Source organism: Excalfactoria chinensis, chromosome 4 (genome assembly GCF_039878825.1).
Source record: "Excalfactoria chinensis isolate bCotChi1 chromosome 4, bCotChi1.hap2, whole genome shotgun sequence".
NCBI lineage: Eukaryota > Metazoa > Chordata > Aves > Galliformes > Phasianidae > Excalfactoria > Excalfactoria chinensis.
Genome location: NC_092828.1, coordinates 11,632,694 through 11,653,629, shown reverse-complemented (window position 1 = coordinate 11,653,629; position 20,936 = coordinate 11,632,694). Strand labels below are relative to the sequence as shown.

General features: G+C 36.4%; 1 protein-coding gene across 2 annotated transcripts in view; it reads left to right on the top strand.

Annotated features, from left to right (window-relative positions):
- STK32B (serine/threonine kinase 32B) overlaps positions 1 to 20,936 on the top strand; it is a 134,155-nt gene that overhangs the window by 75,022 nt on the left and 38,197 nt on the right. For both annotated transcript variants that reach the window (XM_072334920.1, XM_072334919.1), the window contains exon 4: positions 6,877 to 7,050. In XM_072334920.1, coding sequence (XP_072191021.1) covers positions 6,877 to 7,050 — 174 coding nt within the window. The remainder of the gene's footprint in view (positions 1 to 6,876; positions 7,051 to 20,936) is intronic.

Here is a 20,936-nt window from a genome sequence, read left to right as displayed (position 1 = left end):
AGAAAATAACTCTGTATGGATGAATACTAAGCTGACTCTAATTGACAAACCAATATTAATTGATATTGGTTATATAATTATATACCATTCTAAATGAGTTTATTTCTATCCTTCTTGAGACAGAATTTCCTGACAGCTATTTTTTATGTAGACAATTTTCTTAGCTGTCCCTTTTGGTCACATCTTATCTAAATAGAATTTGAAAAGGTATTTCAAATAAACATCAACAACTGATTTTTATAGAAGATTTTTTCTGTTCTCAGCAGGTTTTAACATAATCCTGGAAGGTATGTTTTACATATTTATAAAGGAAGTAATCTTCTGTTGTTCTCAGCAGCAGTTGTAGAAAAGACTTTTGTTTTTCTGAGCTTGGAAAGAAAAGTATTTCCATTTATTTGAAACAATAGGCTTCTATTAAATATTTTGCAAGCACAAATTGCAAATTCCAATAACCAGCACTTACCCGTTTTCCAAAAGGACAAAAGAAATCTGCAGAGATGTAACCAAAACAGATGTTTTGAAGGAACATTTTAAAAATTCCTTCACAATAGTTGCTTTCTTGTGTTTACAATGTTCATAAATCTTGTGTTATTTTTCTCTTGATATTTGTCTTTATCTTGGCAGTGAACACAAACCTGATGTTTCTCTGCTTAGTTTGAATGACTTGCTTTTTGTGAAATAAATATTTGGTTTTCCCCCTCACAGTGGATATAATAGTTTTCATTTTACCTTTTCAGCTCAGGCAAGTTTGTAATAACTTGAAGAATGAACAAAGGTGTTATTTATGGCTCTCATGTTATACCTATACATGACACACACATTTATAGCAGCCTATACTATGCCTATATTATCCTATTCAGTACACATAACAAGGTGTTTTGCACCTTCGCTTTACTTCTCCCCTTAGCTTTTCAGTGTAAAGTCCTTTGTCAAATGCCAAGTTATTTCAAGTCTTTAAGTGACTTGAGTGTTCTTGACTTAAGTGTTTGTTTTCAGTGAAGCAAGTCTTGGGTGGCCCTATTACTGCCAAAGAGTTGATGAAGATAATTCTACAACATAGTTACACAAACTGGACTAGTAAAAAAATACAGCAAGGCAAACATATGAAGAAATAATGATACCATGAGTGGTACACAGAGACTTTGCAGCAGAATCTTTTTAATCACAGAGCAATACATTACTTGTTCATGATGAGGATGTAATTTGCCTATAGCTTCACAAATTCATTGGTGATATCTTTGAATGTTAAGAAGTGCTGTACACTAACCTGTACTTGAATGTCATGGAAGTTATTGTTAACAATAAAACCAAATATTAGGATTATTAATGTTAGTTTTTAGCATACTATCTTACTAATTATAACAACAACAAAAAATCTTAAAGGCAAAAACAGTGAAACTTTCCTAATTTTGTAATTGTTCTTTATTATGTGCTCAGATAAAACCTGTTTATGTTTCTCTGTTAGTTGATATGTACAGCTCATATCATTACCTTTTCTTTTGTTCAACTATTTGACTTTTTTCAGGAATACTAAGACTCTGTGTTTTACTTTGTAAAGGAAAGATAAATGTTGATTTTCTATCCTTAAAAAACACAAACAGGACAACACCAAGGTGCTAAAACTAACGCTGTCTTCAGACCCATATGAGAAATTTCCATGAGATTCCACTAGGCAGCCTAGATGCGGCAACATGATTTCATGAACCAGTCTGAACTATTGCCTGCCATCTTTTGGACAAGATGAACTGGCTTACACAAGAGATGAGTTTTCCTTTTTGGAGTTTGCATTTGAAAGGCTCCTCAAGGCTTTGATAGCCCAGGACAATACTGAGCAGCCCTACAACATATATTGAGAAGAACTCACAGAGATTATCCAGTAAGGCACTAAGACAAGTGGCCAGGTCTTTCAAAAGCTACTGCATTCCTTGTTTTGACTGTAAAGTTAGGAACCAGTGCACTGATGTGGTTCTCTGCTTTGCACTGCTTTGGGATAGAAAGAGAACTTCAGGCTCTGCTACATTCTATCTGCATTTACAGCACACAGAAGAATCTGCAGTCGTTAAAGACCTTGTGCTGTTAAATAAAAAACTACCTCATCCTCTTAAGGCTGCAAAGGGAAAACCAGAGAATGATCCTTCTTTAAATTTCTAATTAGGAGTTACCAACACTTCATCGTTTGTCATATTCAGTAAAGAGCAGAGATCTCATCTGAATATCTGAACTCTGTGTCTTGCTCTAACTGGTCACCTTGGATTTATGAAGTTTGGCTTTGGCTCAATGATGCAAACTTTATAATGTGTTTTTTACTCTTAAAACTGTACACAAAATATTGATCATTATGTCCTTTTCTCTGGAAAAACTTTGGATGGTGGGTGTTTCATCTAGAAGGATTTCTACATAAAATTACCCTAGCTAAACATGATAATGAAGTATGAAGGGGAAAAATGATCTTAATAATACATCTGTATCTGCCTTTGTGGAGAGACAGAGATACAAATAGCAAATATAAATATGACATAAATATAATAAAAGATATTATTAAGACAAATATGCAGATGGAAATATGAAAACAGATATAACTAACTCAGAATGTTCTCTGTTTAAATTTATTTCTGTGGAGGATTTTGTTCAATTGTAATTTATCTTCCAGTCTGAAGATAATAAAAAATCCAATTCACTGTTGCTAGAGGCGTTATTATTTTATCTTAATTTGAAGGAAGCTTATTCTAATGCATTAAAAATTTCTTCGAGCAAGGGGAAGCAGAGGCTAGTTCTGTAATTAGAATAGCTGTCCTACAACAGGCTCATGACACTACTTAAAAAAAAGAAAGAAAGAAAGAAAGAAAAAAAAAAAGAAAAAAATTGAAATTTACTCTAAGCCACTCACTCTTTCATTTGAGAGAGGTTTAAAATGTTGGCTTTGCAGTAGAAGAGTAATATCTTTTACAGTAATGTAATATTCAAAACCAGTCAGAAAGCTGGTTTTTCATTCAGTATTTCTCAACTACCTGGTTAAAATTAACATACCAAACAACCTCTGATTTTACTTAAAAACTGATCAGCCTTTTGGAATGTCATTTGCCTTTGATCAGATAAGAAGCCTGCAGAAGTAATATTACAGTGCTTACTCAGAAAGCTAACCTCTTGGGGGCCGATTTACCATCAGCCCCTCCACAGCCTGCAGCAGTAGTTTCAAAGATTCATTTTTTCAGGTGGGTAATATTTCACTTGCTGTCAATTTCAATCCTTAGACCAATAAATCAAAACCATTTATTTCTTGAAATATTGAAAGCAAGACGCTAAAGGAGAATAGTTCATTTCTTGTGTAGAGAAGGAATATTGGATTTGTGTAAGGGAGATAGACAGAGGACAAAACTGCCTGTGATCATGACAAACAAAGCTGGTCAGGAGGTGGTGCGCCAGGTCCTGTGCGTCCTCAACACAGAGCACAAGCCACAGCACTCTGGTCTTCCCAGCTGCACAGTGAAATGTGGAGCAGCTCCTGCTCTGCACTTAGCAACTTAATAACTTGTAGCTGCAGGAGCTACTTTGTTTGCTATGTCCATTTTCTCCTCTAGGTTGTAGGAGCATCATTTCACTGGAATAAATTAATCTACTTTTCAGAAAATCTCTTGGAATGGTCTTATCTTCAGCACTTTTTATCTTACTTTGCTCTGATTCCGATAGTTGGAGAAATGCCATCCACACAACTAGACTGACTATGCAGGGGAAACACCATTATTCATGGTTACATGTGTATGATTAGCATAATGATGTGTGTCAGGTGTGATATAATTCAGCACAGGTGAAAATGTCTGCTCTGTATACTGCACATATTGAGTTATAGCATCTGTTCTTTCAAACCAGACTTATCCAGCTCTTGTCTCAACTACACAGATCTGAATAGACAATACATATCGATAAAAGTGGGGGAAAAGTCTGACTGCAAGTGAGAAAGAGGAGATACAGAGCTCTGCAAGAGCTATGCCTGGGCAGCCATTGTTCTAGTTTGAGTGTCTACATAAAACTCCTGTTTGCCATTTCCAACTTGTGACAGATGCAGGAAAGCTAATGAATGCTTCTGAATCTGGACTTGGATTTGCTCTTATTTAGTCTGTTTGGTTTCCAAATGTGTTATTCTATAGCTAGAATCTTCTCTAGAAGCCTAGTTGCTTTTTTAGGGATTGTGCTTACCTTAATATGTTTACCTGGTAGTGGGTACTCAGCCATTCACTAACTGATCTGACAGATGCCAGGGCAAAAGCCATTTCTTATCATCTCAGTCTGGATGCCCACATTTCAAACTAAGATCCAGAAAGTCCTGCAGCATGGGTGGATGTTGTATGAGATCTGGAGAAAAGGTTTCTTTGTATTTTTCTGTATATTTCTGTGTTTCTTGTGACTTCCAAGGTAGATGGATGTCTATTCTGACACAGTGTTATTTCTCTTAGGTTTTTGTGGAACTTGAGTAGAAATAACATGCACACCCCTGAACCTAGCTGTAGGCAGATAATATATTGTAGCATTTCCTGGAATAATGGAATGGGATAGGGTAAAATTTCTTTCCCGTTCTTATTTTTTGACTCTCTTTTAAATCCTTGAGGATTCACAGTTGCACCAAAAGTTTTCTTGGGAAGATAATGCAGGGCCACTACTCCCCCATTTTCAATTGCAAGAAACTAGAGTGCCTCAGCGAAACAAAAACATGGAATGAAAACTCCATTCCATCAAGTGTTATCATTTATGTGTATGTGGAGAAGATTTCACATTAATTTCTGGATTGCTCTGGTAGTGCTTTTATCTTGACTGAACATTTATGAATACACTTTCAAACACAGTAATTATTTCCCCAGAAATGACAATAGTTGTTGAATTTAAAACAGCCATTCACCCTTACCCAGCCTTCATCCTCATCCCCGTGATCACTAAAGAAATTACTCAGGACATTTTAATTCTTGTGATCAGAATGGCATCATATTCATATTACTGGCATGTAATCGTGTGATTCTAGACACTGCGAGAAGTCTTTAATTCTGGACTAGATGCATTATTTTATTTATAAATTTAAGTAGAATTTTCAATCAATGACTTTTTATTTCACTTATTTTTTCCTTTTCTTGTAATGTAAGAGGAAACCAGACAAATCTACGTTTTACTTAAGTAGTAGTTGAAGAAAAAAAAGATAACATTTCTCACTCCATCTCCTCAAAGCTACAAACACTTCATTTAAAAATAAATCAGTGTCAAAACAAACAAACAACAACAAAAACAGGAGGAAAAAAAGAAAAGAAAAAATACTGGTAAACATAACAATATATTTAGTCTTTCTTTTTGCAATTGCTCCAGGCTCAGCAATGCACAGCATTTAGGCTATAATTGAAGCCTTCTCTTTTCAGCTCTTGTGTGCTGAAATTCTGAGTCTCTGGAGGTGAGCAGATACCTTGTGCCAACTACTTCATGACATACTAAGAAGTGAGCTTAATGCAAATAAAATGGCTTTCACCTCCCAGCATTTGGAAGGCATGCAGAGATAACTGGAGAACAGAGCACCTTGAGACACTCACTTCTCAGATCTGTGGCCAGAAAGAATAGGAAACATTTAAATTTGTAATAAACCATTTGTGACAGTCCTAAACAGAGCCTCATTTCAGAAAGTGCAGGCCAGTGAGTGCAAGGGAAACCGTTTGTAACTGTCAATTAAAATAATCTAATATAGACTTTTCTAATCTAATATAGACTATTTTTATTTTATTTTATTTTTTCCACTTCATTATATATTTTACAGTTCAGAAAAACTAAATCTGTAGCTAACATGTATTACACACCTCATGAGACAAAAAAATGATGGAGAAGGAACTATCATTCTGGATCACCTCTCAGACATTCATATTCACGTCTGATATAAACTAATATAGCTTCACAACAAAATGAATTCTCAAACCAGTGTGAAGTGACTTCATATAAGAAACAACATATACACCATCCCCCATTTGGGAAATCTAAAACACTGTGTCTTAGCTGCATTCAGAAATGAAAACCAGTGAGTTTCTATCACTTTTCTTAGATTGAAAAAAAATAGTCTGATGGCAGATTATTCAAGGTAAGTAGAAACACATGGAAAATGCTGCTTGCTTGAGCACTGCGTACACTACACATTGGCTGGCTACACTCTTGGGTTTACAGGATTTAAATCAGACTAGAATTTGGCCCTCATAGCATTCAATGTGCAGTTCTGAGAAAGTATTCAAAAGAATTTAGTGTTCCTGAAAGCTCTGTCATTTTGTAAGATGTAAGTTGCAGGCTGAAAAAAAATATATATATTGTTAAGCAACAAAATTGCAGTGTTATTTCTTGTTGAATTTGGAGTTATGCTAGAAGCTACAGAAAATACTTAGCTATGGCACTGTGTATATTTAGTGAATATGGGATATACCACTGAGAGAGCAGCTCTTGATCCTGAAAAGTTATTATCCATAGGTACTGAGATACAGTCAGATACATCTAATACCAAATATGTTTCAAGGCCTTCTACTTTATTGCTGCTACATAGTTAGATGTTTTGCTGACTGAATATGGTTATTTATTTTAAAATGTAGAAAACTGACGAGTATTTTAAATGCAGTTTATCAACATTAAGGTGCTACTTTTGGTTAAAAAACTTGAAATACTTGTGCTGCAGCAGCCCAAGCTCGGCTTGGACACAACAATCAAAGAAAGTTTGGCCATGGAATTGGACTTCTACAGTGGAGAAATCGGCATGTGCCTTTTGAGCAAAACATGAACTTGCCTTGAACAGATCTACTTCTGAGAGCTATCCCAGGGCACACTGCAGCAGCTTATCTGACCTGAAATCTCAGCTGTATTTCCTTCTTCCAGGTATTCCTTTCAAGATGAAGAAGACATGTTCATGGTGGTTGATCTCTTGCTTGGAGGAGACCTGAGATACCATTTGCAGCAGAATGTCCACTTTAATGAAGGAACCGTCAAACTGTACATCTGTGAGCTGGCACTTTCCCTGGATTATTTGCAGAGATACCACATCATTCACAGGTGAGAGAATTTCATTTCAGGGATGAGTTGTTTTCTATTTGCAAACCAAAGGAATTTTGTCACATATCAGATGACATCTAAATACATCGCCTAACATCCTCCTGGCTGCTTTTAATTTGATTTTGATCCCCCAGATTCTCAGTTCTCCTGAACACACAGAAGTTGTAAATTCAGGGCAACAACTTCACACAGCAATATGAGAGAAAGGTCAGAACAGCAAAGGCTGGGAATTAGTAACTTTTTTTCTTACAGAATGTGCACTAGGGTGACAAGGGGGAGGAAAGGTGGAGAAATAAGAGAAATAGTAGAAATCAATTGGAAAAGGAATGGGTGTTGTGTCCTTTTTGCACTTCTTTGATTACAACAATCTATTAATTTTATTTAACAGCTGACAATCATAGTATTTATGTCAAAATTGTGTCATGCTGTGAGGCCTGTTTGTTTTCTACCTGTTTAAATGAAACAGTGGAGTAAATTCTTTTCTGTGTTAGCACAGCAACTGTGAAATTATAAGATGTTTGGCTTGATCCACTATTTTATCATTTAATGCTAAATTCAAGATATTTCTCCTTGGCTTACACTGGCTTAAATAGAAAAATTAATTTTGTGCATTGCCAAAGTTGGATGTGAAATTCAGAGAGCAATCTGAACTGAGCTGCGCCGTAGATCTTTCAGTGACAAGCATGAACAATTTACTTCAAATGCTTTAATTGATATTCTTCATCCTATCTGCCCACCAGAGCTGCCTCATGATTTTGTAATAAAGAGATAATAAAAAGTGTGATCTGACTTTTGAGGAGGGAGCATCAGTTTAAGTTTCTCAGATCTGAGGTACAATGGCAGATGTGTACTTTATAAACAAAGCTGCACCAAAAAAAAAAGAAAAATTCAAGAAAACGTGGCAACAGTTATATTGCTTGAAATTGAAAGCCTACAAATGTTGCAAGTATTGTTGTGCATTTCTATGTACTCTGCATAGAGTCTCCTTTAACACTGAATAATTTTAAAGTTATGCTCAGAATTTCAGTTGACCTTTGTTTTTGTGACTTGAAGAGCGTTCTCGGTGAAAAACAAATTGATGGGCTTTTTTTCTCACCTTCATTTTAATGAGACATTTTATGTATATAGGCCGTCAAAACACTAATGAAATAATCTAGTTTGTAATTAAAACTTGTATTTTGTTACAGGCTGTGACTTAAAAGTGTTTCACAGAAAAGTCTTTGAAAGTCTTTGAAAGTTGGTGAAGGTCTTGAGGGAATGAAGGGTTCAGTTTAAGCCAATGTGTCTGTTTGTAGTTTTTTTCTGACAGGGCATGCATTGCCATGACCCAACTGTGGAACTGGGCAAGATGGTTCTGTTCTTTTGTTCTATTCTCCATTGATTTATCATGGCTGGTAAACAATTCTACTGAATTTTCAGTTTTGCACTTGTTGTAGTGCAGTGTAACATCACTAGCTTTAAAACTAGTTGTTGATTTGTACCCAGGCAGGCAGGAAGTGTGGGGATCCCATCTGGATTTGGTTGTAGGCTCCATTTGCTGGCAAGTTCCAGAGATGAGTTTTTGCTTTTACGCTATGCTGGAAATTTTTACAAGATAAGACATATTAAAATAGCTGGTTCATACCCTGTGGTGGTTCTCACTAGCTATTTAGTTAGGATTGTTGTTTAAGATGTGAAGGATTTTCCTGTCTCATCCCACTGTGCTACTGGGGAGAAAAAGAGATCTGAATGTGGCTCTTGCACTTCACTGTTTGCTGCCCAAACCACCCAACTATGGCACAAGGACCATTTTGGCTCTCGCCTTCCCACCACGTCCCAGAACACCCCAGATGATCCATGTGTCAATGAAGGAATTATTTCCTCAGGAATATCCATCATGTGCTGCCGTACCCCTGGCCATAGCTATGGCAGGCTTTCAGCTGCTACAGACCATTCCAACAGGACTGGCACCTCTAATTTCAATTGGTTAAGGTGCTGAGCAAGCAGTATGGCAGCATGGAAACATGTTGATGTCTCTTTACTGCTGCAAACACCCAATCTCAGTCACAAATTAAACCAACAAGCTGGCTGGTATTTATGCTTAGTGGAAGCAGACCTCAGCACCGTCAATATGAGAGTCCTTCTAGTCAGCATTTGCATGTTAACCTACAAAACTGTATTGGATCTTTCACTTTTAAATGAGCACATTAGTAGCAATAGAAAAAAAAATAAAGGTTAGTGAGTCAGAGAGTCATTGAGAGAGCCCACTACTACATTTTGTCTGTGCTACAAAATGTGGTTGAATGATTCATCAGACTGGGTAGGTGGATTTTCAAATCATGTCATTACAAAGAACTGAATATATGATGTGTGAGTCAGGAACTAAACTTCTCAATATTTACAGATGTGTGTGAAATATGTACAGGTTTCCATTACTATTGCATCCGGAAAAGTGACAGAAGATATTTTTAAGGATTAGCCTGCAGCCCCAGGAATTTACTAGAAAAGGAGGTGGAAGTGAGGGAGGCAAGAGCTATAAGGCGCATGTGAATGGATGTATGAGTGTCTAGGCTGGTGCTATGCCAGTTCCCATCAAAGCTAACACGCAATGCCTCTGCATTTGCTGAGGCAGTTAGTTACGTGTATTTTGAATGTGGCAGTCATTTCAGGAATACAAATATTGTTTCTGCAGACAAACAGAACTTTAAACATTAATTGTGTAAAAACTGTTATTATTCTATTTTTTAAAGAAAATTACCATTTAATCAATTGCATATTGATGTATAAATCCATGTTTGCCAAGTAAAGTCCTGCAAACATGGTTCTATTTGTTGTGTCACAAAAGAGAATGCTGCACTGTGTGTCACTCACTTGAAGCTCTGTTGTAAATATTTGCAATTACACAGATGTTCAGCCAGAATTATAAGCACTTTAAAAGAAAGGATGTGATAAGTTTTAAGTTATGATCTGAGGATTATTCTGGGCAAATTTTTTCACTTAAACAGCATCTAAATTAATATTGAGACATCTCTGTTAGACACTGGTAAAACTACATCACAAACTTATATTTCCTCATAGATTTGCTAGAATGATGTTTTATCCACATTTTTAAAATTTAAAACAAATTATTTTAAATCTGGATGTATGGTGTTTCTTATGGACCTTTGGATCCATTGCACACAGAATGGCTTCTGACAGTTCACATAGTCTCACTTTCTCTCAAATGTTGCATCAGATCTGGCACTCTGCATGAGCTGACATCAAACTTCAGGACTGTAAGTCTGAATGCATTCTTTCTCATGCTGCCTGTATAGTATCAGCAAAAAATATTGGACAGAAGTTTTCCCATCAAAGGCTGAATGAACTTGTTTCAGACTTCAGTAGCTCAGCCTCCTTCTTTCACAAATGTTTCTGTTCATATATTTCAATAAAACAACTAAAGCAGGCTGCACATTTTCATTCAGTTATTTCTTCCACCAGCAGAAGTTGTGTCTCCCAGGATGCTCTTGCAGCCAGAGCCTTGGCTCAGAGCAGCACAATGCCTGCTGCTCAAGTAATGCACTCATACTGATCACATCAGGTTTTCTCTTTCCAAGTGGGCCTTAACAGCATTGCCCTTACAACTCTTCATCACTGCTTGTTTCCTCTAGTTTCATCTGGTCAGAAATGAAGCTGGCTGTGGCAAATGTCTGGAAAGGAAATTGTAAGAGAGTTTGGCTGCTAAAGGATAGGCCAGATGTACTGCCTGTACAGCACTACGAGGCTGTTTTGCAGTGTAGGAACTTCGTGTTCATCACCAGTGTGTCCTTCAAGGTGTCCAGCAGTCTGGTGAAATAAGGTAATACATCCAAATGAATGATGAAAGCATCACTCTTTAACAGTCTTTCACTAACAAGATTAGTCTCCAGAAGTACAAACTCTTATTTTTAATGTTTCTTTCTTAGAACTGTCCATTTAGCATGTAAGCAGTAAATAAGCTTTGAAAATTATTTGAAAACAAAGACTTCTCACTTTGTTGTTTCTTTTGCAGATGTTACAGATAGAATAGTGCCAATCTGGGGCTTGCTAGGACTAATTCCTTACTAGGACACAGTTTCTTACACATTTCAGTTATTTTGAATGAAATAATTCAGTTATTATTCACTAATTTTTTTATAAATCAATTAAAAATAATTTCAAATGGTCAGTTCTAAAGTCCAATGCCATCATTAGAGTATTGTGGACTCCTGCATGTCTGATTTGGTCCAAATAGTTATAACTTCAGACTTAATGAGGTAATTGGTATGTTGTTCATAGTTAAGTATGAAGGAAAACAGGACAGTTCACAGGACTGTTCACAGGACAGTACTGAGTGAAAGAGAACCTCTAAATGGTTTTTGGGGTGACTCAAAAGAGTAAAAGATTGTTTCTTACAGTCCTGAAGCAACCTGTGAACCAGAAACCACTGGAATGAAGCAGAAACATAAGAAGTAACTGGTGATGTTCAGGCAGTTATGGACAGCACTGAAAACTTTTACTCCAGCAGAATTCAGTCCCATTGAATTTTTCATTCTGTAGTAGTTTCACCTCTAAGGACGTACAGAAATGAATGGCCAGGCAAATTCTGATTCTCTGTCATGTCAAGAGGTAGAGATACAAATGGATAATAAAAAGCTACCACGGAATTTCCTTTCCATAAAACTTGCTGCTGTAGTTAAGTGTAATATCCAGATATTCTGGAGATGTCAGCATGTCCACTGCTGCCCTGTGCCCAGCACTAATTTTCTATGGAGTCTTCTAAAAGAAAACCCATTAAGTCTGCGTAGGCATCAACCAACAGTTAGCCAATATTATTGTGTTGGCTTTTTCATGTATGTCTGTCTGCTAGAGGGCTTTCACAAATCCTAACTGCATGTTGGTTCTGGGATTATGACTTTCCTCTGTATTGTTTCTAGTTTCTGAAGATCACACAGTTCTAAATCAGCTGCCATCACCTGCCTGTGTTACTGTTTTCTTTTTTTCTCTTCTTCTGAGTTTCTGTAACAGGCGTTTCATTTTAAACCAATTAAGAAAAGTTTTATACTAAGTACTCAGTAGGACATATGGTATGTATTAAAATACTGTACATATTCTTCATATCCAGTTTATCACTCCATTCACGGATAATGAAGTTAAATGGTTTCCTTCCTTCCTTCTTTCCTTCTTTCCTCAGTATTACAATTTTGAGGATGAATCAATTTCACAGATCCAAATGCTGAAGTAGGAGATGCTGGTAGAAGAGAAGCAGAGCTCTATATTCAAGAATATGTCAAGTCTCCAAACACAAATATTACTTGGTTTATGCTAGTTTTCTGATTTAAGAAATTGCTGCTTTCTGAAGTGATTTTAGTACAGTACTTGTCTCTCCTGTGTACTAGCAAGGGTCACTGTGTTGATAGCAAATTGATATTTGCTATCTTTTCTTGTAAGTTTCATGATGACACTGCTGTACACAGGCACATTCTGACCATAAAAACAGGAGATTTTTATGCGGTGTGCCTGGGGTGGTTTTATTTTGTTTTTTTTTGTTTTGGTTTGGTTTTTTTATTTGTTTGTTTGTTTTGTTTTGTTTGTTTGTTTTTTAATCTATATCTAGAATCTTTAATTAAAGTATTTAGTTGGAGAGTGGGAATATGGAAAAAGAAGACTGTAAACTTCAGGCTGAGCAAAGTACAAACCAACAGAAACAGGTGGATGATTGCCTCTTTCTGCTATTCTTACTTTAATGGCTGCATAATTTCTTCAGCTTGGATGAACAATATGTACACAGAGTGTTCTTGCATTCCCTTGGAGATTTCCTTACAGTGTAAGCTATGTTTCATTATATGGCAAAATGACAAAAGGTGCAAATGGCAAAAAGTGCACATTTGCATTAATTCTTCATGACTGCAGTACTCTTATAGTTCAGGAAGTGAGAAGATTGTTTGAGATGCAATAGAAGACATTTCCTTAAAGGATATTGCCAATTTAAGCTTCCACCTTCCCTTAGAAATTCATTCAGCAGCTTTCAGCACGCCTTTGATATTCCAGATGAACTGCAATTTTTTTTTTTTTACTTAAAAGCTACATGGAGGGATGAGAAAGAGGAGAAGTTATAACACTGATCATCTAATAGAGTATCACATTTTGAAACAGTACAGTTTTGTTTATATATATAATTAAGATACAGATTGCCAAGTTTTTAGTTTTACCTCCCTTCTTGATTTCTTTGTTTTGCATTTATTCTCAGCATAGTTTATGAGTGCTCTTCAGGGAAATTCTCCAGAAGTTATTTTCAAACATCCCTCTGTCTTCTTTGTTCGCTCATTAATTTCTTCATCTTGGTGTGCACATGAAACTTTGTCACAGTTCCGGTTGCAGGATAAGGAGTTGCTCTCTACTCTAATGATAAAAATAATACAAAGCATTAGCTTCTCCTTTTCTTGGCTCACAGTGACTATTCTTAATTTCATCACGTTACACACCCTATGTTCTTTTCAGTTATACTGCATACTTGACACTTTGTGTGTGTGTGTGTGCGTTGGAGGCGCTTTAGAAGGCGAGTTTCTTGTAATAGAACTATGTCCCCTCCTCCTGTCCACAGATATCATCTCTATTCCACTTATGGGTTTAGCTCAGATTGTAAGTATTTTGTGGTTCAAAGCAAAATTTTCTATGATTTTATTCAGGTCTCTAACCCCGTTAATTTTTAGTAAAAACCAACACTGATCAAAATCTCATCTTTCTCTGTAGTTGTTATCATTCAGTATCAAATGATGTGCCATGCAACTGGAGTGATAAAAGGCCTCATGAGTGATTAAAAAAACACCAATAGAAAACACAACAAAAAACAAACAAAAAAAGCCTTACAAGAAAGATAACAAAGCAGGAGATCGGAGATATCAATTTTTTAACAGTGTAAGAAAAGCAGTCTGGTCAGTCAGACAGTCATGTTTTAAGCTCTGGATGTCTGGCCCCTGAGTTCCCAGTAAAAATGGCTGAGGTTTCAACTAGCTGCTCCTCAGGAGACAGTAGGAAGGGAAAATAAAATCAAAGGTAACAGATGGACCTGAGTGTACCAAGAAGTAAAAGGATAACACGTCCCTGTTCAAGAACTTGGGGAAGTTGCTGGGTAATAATCAGGGAAGGGATAAGAGAAGCAGTTTTCTCTGCAGATTTGCGGGAGAAAAATGCAATCTGGGAGTGTTTCCAGAGATTAGATAAAAGTGGGATATATTGACAGAAACTCCTTCATTAAATGTGGAGGTGTCCAGAGGAAACTGAAGAAGCCTGGGAATGGTGTAGTGTGTGGGTGAGGAACTAGGAGTGGGACTGTCCCTGAAACTCCAACTAAGTAGTGAGCAGCGAGAGTAGAGAATATGAGGCACTATGAATGGGGGAATAGTTAACAGGCAAAATAGGTAATACATATTGCTTGCTCAAGTTGCTAAAAAAAATTAAAAGTTGATCTTTTTTAAAGCATCAGATCTTATGTCTACTCAGTGTGTTTTGGAGGTCCACTTTGAATTCATATTGGTAAACAGTAATTGGCTTACTGTTAATAATCAATGACAATTAGTAATATAGTAAACAAAACAATTAGTAATATAGCAAGACGTGCTGAGGTGAAAACCTATTGCCAGATAGCAGTGTTTCTCAGGTTTAATGCTAATTAAATGTATTAGTTTTCTAGAGTTCTGCCTTTAAAATCTACAGGGACTTGAGATTCTTCAGAATTTTCCCTTGGTGGTGATTCTTTAGCTCTCATCTGCAAACCAACTCTCTGCCACAGAAATTCTCTACAGACAGACTCTGATGTATATACGTGCACTTACACATGTATGGAGAACTGAACACTAATTAAAGTACCAGCTTATTTCCCTTAGTCCCAGAGTACTTCCACTGCTGAAATTAAGAATTATGAGCATGTAGGCAAGGACATCCATTTCCAGCCAACAGTCCAGCGTCCAGTTATTTAACATTTGCTTTTGGAAGAAACAGTGTCAAAAAATACAGCGTAGGAGATCTAAAACTGAGAAATTATTATGCCTTTGTTGTCTATATTTTTAAACACATGCATCAAGCTGGTGTAACTCTTTAGTTACTGAGAAGAATGATGGTGTTCAGCCACTGCCTACTGTTCCCTCCAAAGGAATTCTGTCTTACCAGTTTCCTTCTATCAGAGCAGTTTAAGAGCAGTTCTGTGTGGCAGTGCCGGGTCTCCCAAATTCCACAGATGGCTGGGCTTGTGATGGACACTGATCTGGAAGGGAGTGAGGAACCAGCAGGCTCCATTCTCAAACATTCCTCTATTACCACATCCTAAGAGGAGGCCATGAAGAGCTTCAGGTGCTTTCATTGCAAAAATGGTGAGGATGTTTTATTTGATGGTATTGGGTAAGAAAATCCTTACCCATACATACTATTTTAGCTATGGCTCAATTCATCATGCATGGAGAACTGCGCTACTCATGGTGCGAGATGACGTCAAATGAGACAATGAGTGCCAGAAGCGTGACTCCTGCAAGAGGCTTAAGTACCTGCCTGTGCTTCTGTGATAACATGTTACAATAATTTGATTCAAGAACATCCCTAAGTTGTTTTTATCCTACTGTGCTGCATGCTAAATGTTTCTGATGTTTTTAAAAACTTCTTGCACAGTTCACCAAGATCTAAATGCAGGAGTCTGTATTTAAATTAGCTGCAATTAGATACCTATTCAACACTGCCAATGGAATCTAAAAAGATATTCAGCTCATCCAAAAATAGATATTTAGTCAACTGGATCTTTGCACTCCAGTGACTGGATTGTCTAGACATACACTCACTAAAAATGAAAATGTAACCACCTACTTCACAGTAGCAGCTAATTCAAATATCTTGAATTGCACACAATTTCAATTTTCTGTTGAATTAAGTAGCAACCCTTATAATAATTTCACTACTAAGTATTACTGTATCATGTTTATCTGTAGAGTCTTGTCTAAAACCAGCTTCACATCACAGTGTTCTTATATACTGGTCTTAGCTATGATGGTATTACTACTGCTACATTACTACTTGAGTCTGAACTCAAGTAATATCGCATATCTTTTGTTCCTTATCCAGATCAATCAAGAAGTCTTGGAATAATTCGCTGTGGGATTCCAGGCAATTTGTAGTTGAATTCTCTTAGAATAGAAAGACTTCTTAAAAAGGTGGTATATTTGCTTGTCTCTATCACCTTGTCTACTCCCATCTACTTTAAACAACAGCCTTCAAGAATATGCATATTTATTGTTGTGGGAGTTTCTTTGTAAATGTTCATCCTTAGAAGCATCCAAAGCTAGTCTCAGAAGTAATTTACTATATAAACACGTAGGATAGACCTATCTATATTAGAGGTAGAAAAGTATCATGAGACTTGTGTTTGAAATGTTAGATTGGGTGGAGGGAGGAAATGCAGCACAAAATCTGGTATTTGCCCTTTTGCTTTGTTGAATTAATATATCTGTTACAAGAAAACCTGCCAATTCGGGCTGCAGCAGCTCAGGTTTTTTAATCTTTTACTGAATAGGATTTTCTTTTCAGGCACTTTTCAGCCTATGCTATTGCAGCTCACTTTTACATACATTAAATCTGCAGTCATTCAGAATGGGAAGCATCCAAAAGATGTCAAAGCTTGTTTGAGTGTGGAATGTGTTCAGACTCCTCTCCGTGTTTTTTCTTGTTGCATGTATCACAGGGTTTGAGATAGTCAATTTGATAAATAAAGAACTAAATACTTAACTGATAGGTGCAGTCCAGCAGGAAATGATGATAACAGTGATGGTGATGGGGAACCTGACATTTCATGCTAGCATTTGGAGTTTTAGATTAGAAAGAACAAGACAGCGTCACTTGCAAATATATGATTGGTTTCTGCTCATGATTCAGAGCAGCAGCAAATGTGCTTGATGGGATGTTTCTCTGCTGCATTAAAGAGATGACTACCCAAGCACTCACTGGCAACTTGAAATCTTAGGATTTTCATATAAGAATCTTCATCTATTATTCTTGCAACTGCAGATAATCATATTGGATCTTCAGCAAGAACAATGTAACAAAATGTTCTGTATTAAATATTTATATTTTAATCTGGTGTCTATGCAAGTTCAGGAGCCAAACCTGTCCAAATAAGACTTATCTGTTCTTTTGTACCCAGAAAAGTGAAAGGTTCAATATAAAATTCCTGTTCCTTGGCCTGTTAACTTCAACCCATCATAACAATATATACTGCAAGTATTTCTCTTATCCATACTTGAAGGTGTTCCCAAGACCACTGGCTACACAGCCAAATGAAGATTTCATTACTGCCACCTATTGTTACAAGTAGAGAATTGAACATATTTTCATAATTGTATTTTCCAAATGGAAATATAATTGGAAAATAACAAGATTGTTCCAGTTGAAGCATCTGTAAAATAGCATCATCTTAAGAGCTATAAAAAAATGACTATTGCAAGTGATTAGAAAATATAAGTTCTTCATGGACACCTGTCAAAATTAAGCATTAAGACATAAAGGAATTATTGGTACTAAAACACTTGGCATCATAACTTGTGTCCATATATATGACAATCCAAAATCTGGATCTGGGTGTCCATGCTCTCTTTAAAGGTAAACTGAGAAAGGTAGGGGCCTTAGAGACCTTCTCTAGTGAGTTTTTATGCTTATCGTATAATTAATGCAGCAATTATACCTTGTACGTGCAACAGAGAATGGTTTGTTTCCAAACAAGATGGAAACTTGTTAAAGGGAAATGGTGATCGAATTCTGATTAGCACAGGTAGTTAGTTGAAAGCACTTATGGATGTATGTTATTCATCCATTCATTCATTTTCTGCATTAACGCCTGGGAAACTGGAATTGCAGAGAAAATACAAGATTTAAAATAACACAGAAGAATTTAAACAGTCAAGCCCAATTAAAAAATGGTTTATTTTTGCAAGTCGTGCCAAATTTGGGACACTTAAATCTCTCCAGTAATGTGTCACAGTTTGTATGATAACAAACCTATGTATTTCTGCTTGGTGTTAAGTATATTATTTGAGGATGAAAGTATAGAATCTTGGCAAAGCTTTTTCAGTTTTATTGAATGCTTTTCAGGCCTTGAAATGTTTACTGATTTTTTTTACACAGAATTCTATATTATTGTATTAATTGTAAATTTAGTTGTTGCCTAAACATGTGAGTACCATAAATGGGCAATTAAAATATCTTACAATAGTTAAAACACACCGATAAAATAACAGTTCCTTACAAGCTGTAATGCTTGTAATGCTTATTGGTTTGAGTTTTTCTGTGGGGAAAGGAGTAAATATTTTTAAAGATAAAAAAAAAAAAAAAAGAGCAATCAGTAGAAAATTCTACTGGTATGTGATAATTCTGAAGATATATCTGGTAAATCCATGCAAAACTATGAATTTGTCTCCATGTCTTACTTGGAGTCTGAAATGAAAATTTTTGAGATTTTTTGTTTCCTTAATGGAAACTGGACTGAAACATTAAGTCCCATTGGATAGAGTATAGACCAGCTAATACTTTAGATTTTTGACATTTTGGACTAGAGCAACATGCTGTAAGCAATACCCTTTGACACTGTGTGCATCAGTCTCCAGAAAGTTCATATGGAAATGGGAAAGTTGATTGAGTCAATTATTTCACCCATTGCTTCTCAAAAGATAAATTAATGCATGCACAACCTGGTGCTAAATAGCAGTTTATTTTGCTTTGAAGCAGAATTAGTGAATCTCAACTGTGTAAGTTTTCTCTCCACTCACGAGAGAAACAGCTAAAAAAAGGGCATAGTTCTTTATAAATAGCTCAGCTCAACTAATATCATGCGACATGAAATAACGTGTCCCTGTAACTTGCCTCTGGCTATCAGTGAATTAGTCCATTTCTAAACAGATAAAGTTCAAGAGTTTGAGATTTCAGAGTCTCAGTTACTTGTTTCTGCATTTGTGGCAGAATGTGGCATTTTTTTAATAGAAAGTGTTCCTTTGTATGATGTCCAGACATCATGACCTGTGAGAATCTGCTTCTGAACTTAAATATTCTGGTCATTTGTGGCAGCATGTGGAAGCGCATCCAGATTCATACAAACAGCTACAAGATGCTTTTACACTTTCCAGATCTATCATGATCCAACACCACATGTTCTCAACTAATTTCCCATTCTACTGAAATCTTCAGTTTCCAAAATTACAGTGATTCACAGAGTCGTGTCATGTCATGGCATTCATTAGAGCAGGAACAGATGGCTCTGAAGGTCTTTTTTGAAAGGACAGTACAAGGCAGTGATTACTAGTGAGAACTAAGTGAGGGGGATTGCGAACCAGTAACCAGAGGTCTTTAGCAGTTACAAGTCTTAATTCCCATGCCTCTGATAGGAAGTAATACTATTATTTTAAAACCAGTGTTTTAATACCACTGAGTATTTCTTGAAACAAGGAAGGATGTTGGTCAGAAGCAAAAACCAGTAAATTCAAATGCCTACTTCTGCATAAAGAGAAAAAAATATTAATATAAAAAAGAAGCTGTATAACTAAGAAAATTGAATATTTAGTTTAGAAGATTTAGGTGTTTTTTGTTGTTGTTTTTTCAAGATTTATCCTATAAAACAGACTGTTAGATAGTCAGCACTGAAGAGAAAAAGAGCACAAGAAAAACTGTTAGGGATTAAACAATAAACTGAGGCCAGTGTCGTCCTTCCATTTACTTCAAAGGTCTTTGGATCTTGTTTCTTTTGTATCCTTATGAGAGTGTAAAGTACTTTTAATTTAGCTGTTATATATTTAGAGACATGACCTCCAGGAAAGTAGTCTTAGCATTCTGCTGGGACATGAGCTGCGTTATTTGTAAGTCGGTGAAATCTATGATATGCATACAAATTTAGGTCCACTACATCCAGACAGAGGTGGGCACCTCATGACCATGGAGTTTTGTTATCAGGCAGTAGGCATTCCCACTGCTCCTGGAGGAGGTTCATAAGTGGGTAAGGTAGTTTATAGGCAACTATTCAGTTGCTGCTGCCAGACTGGAAGGCAAAGGTAGCCCTCTTTACTCCCTGCAGAACTCATCTATAGATGTAGAAAAGATTCAGGTTGGAAGGAACTTCAGGGGGTTTCTAGTCCAACTTCCAGCACAAAGCATGATAGGGTGCAAGATCAGACCAGGCTCCCCAGGGCTTTATATAACTCAGGGGCTGCACACCCTCTCTGGGCAGCCTGTTCCACTGCTTGAATGTCCTCACAGTGACTGTTTTTCTTTGTATCCAGTCAGAACCTCTCTTGATTTATCTTACACTTGTTCTTTGTATTCTAGTTTCTTTTCTTTGAATAAAAGTATGTCTTCTGTCTATTCAAATGGGAGCAGCTAGGAGCGTATTTTAAATACCCATGACTTAATTTCATGAGTTTGTACACAACTGAGTTTTTTCTTTATGTTATCCTTGGTTAGTGAAGAGTTGAAACCTCAACATTCCACATCTAGAGAAAAGCAAAATTCATTAAAAAGTGAAAATACCTCTATTGAGTCATGCTAGTAAACTGCTATCAACCAAGATGCTTATAGTTGTGACTGTGGGATTTTAGATCAGGAGAATGAAAATGCAACAGTACATTAAATTTTGTTCTGAGCCAACAACGCAAAGAATGCAAATTGGTCAGTCATAAAGGTGAAATAATGTACTTTGGATTCTGACTGATACCAATTAAAAGGTTAGAGGTTATTACGTATACAAATTAAGACCTGTTCAACATTGTTATAGTTGAAACTATAGTTGAAATGCCTGGATGCCTACCTGTGCAACCTGGTGTAGGGAACCTGCTTTGGCAAGGGATTTGTACTTGAGTGAAGACTTTGAAGGTCTATCTCCTTCCATTTCT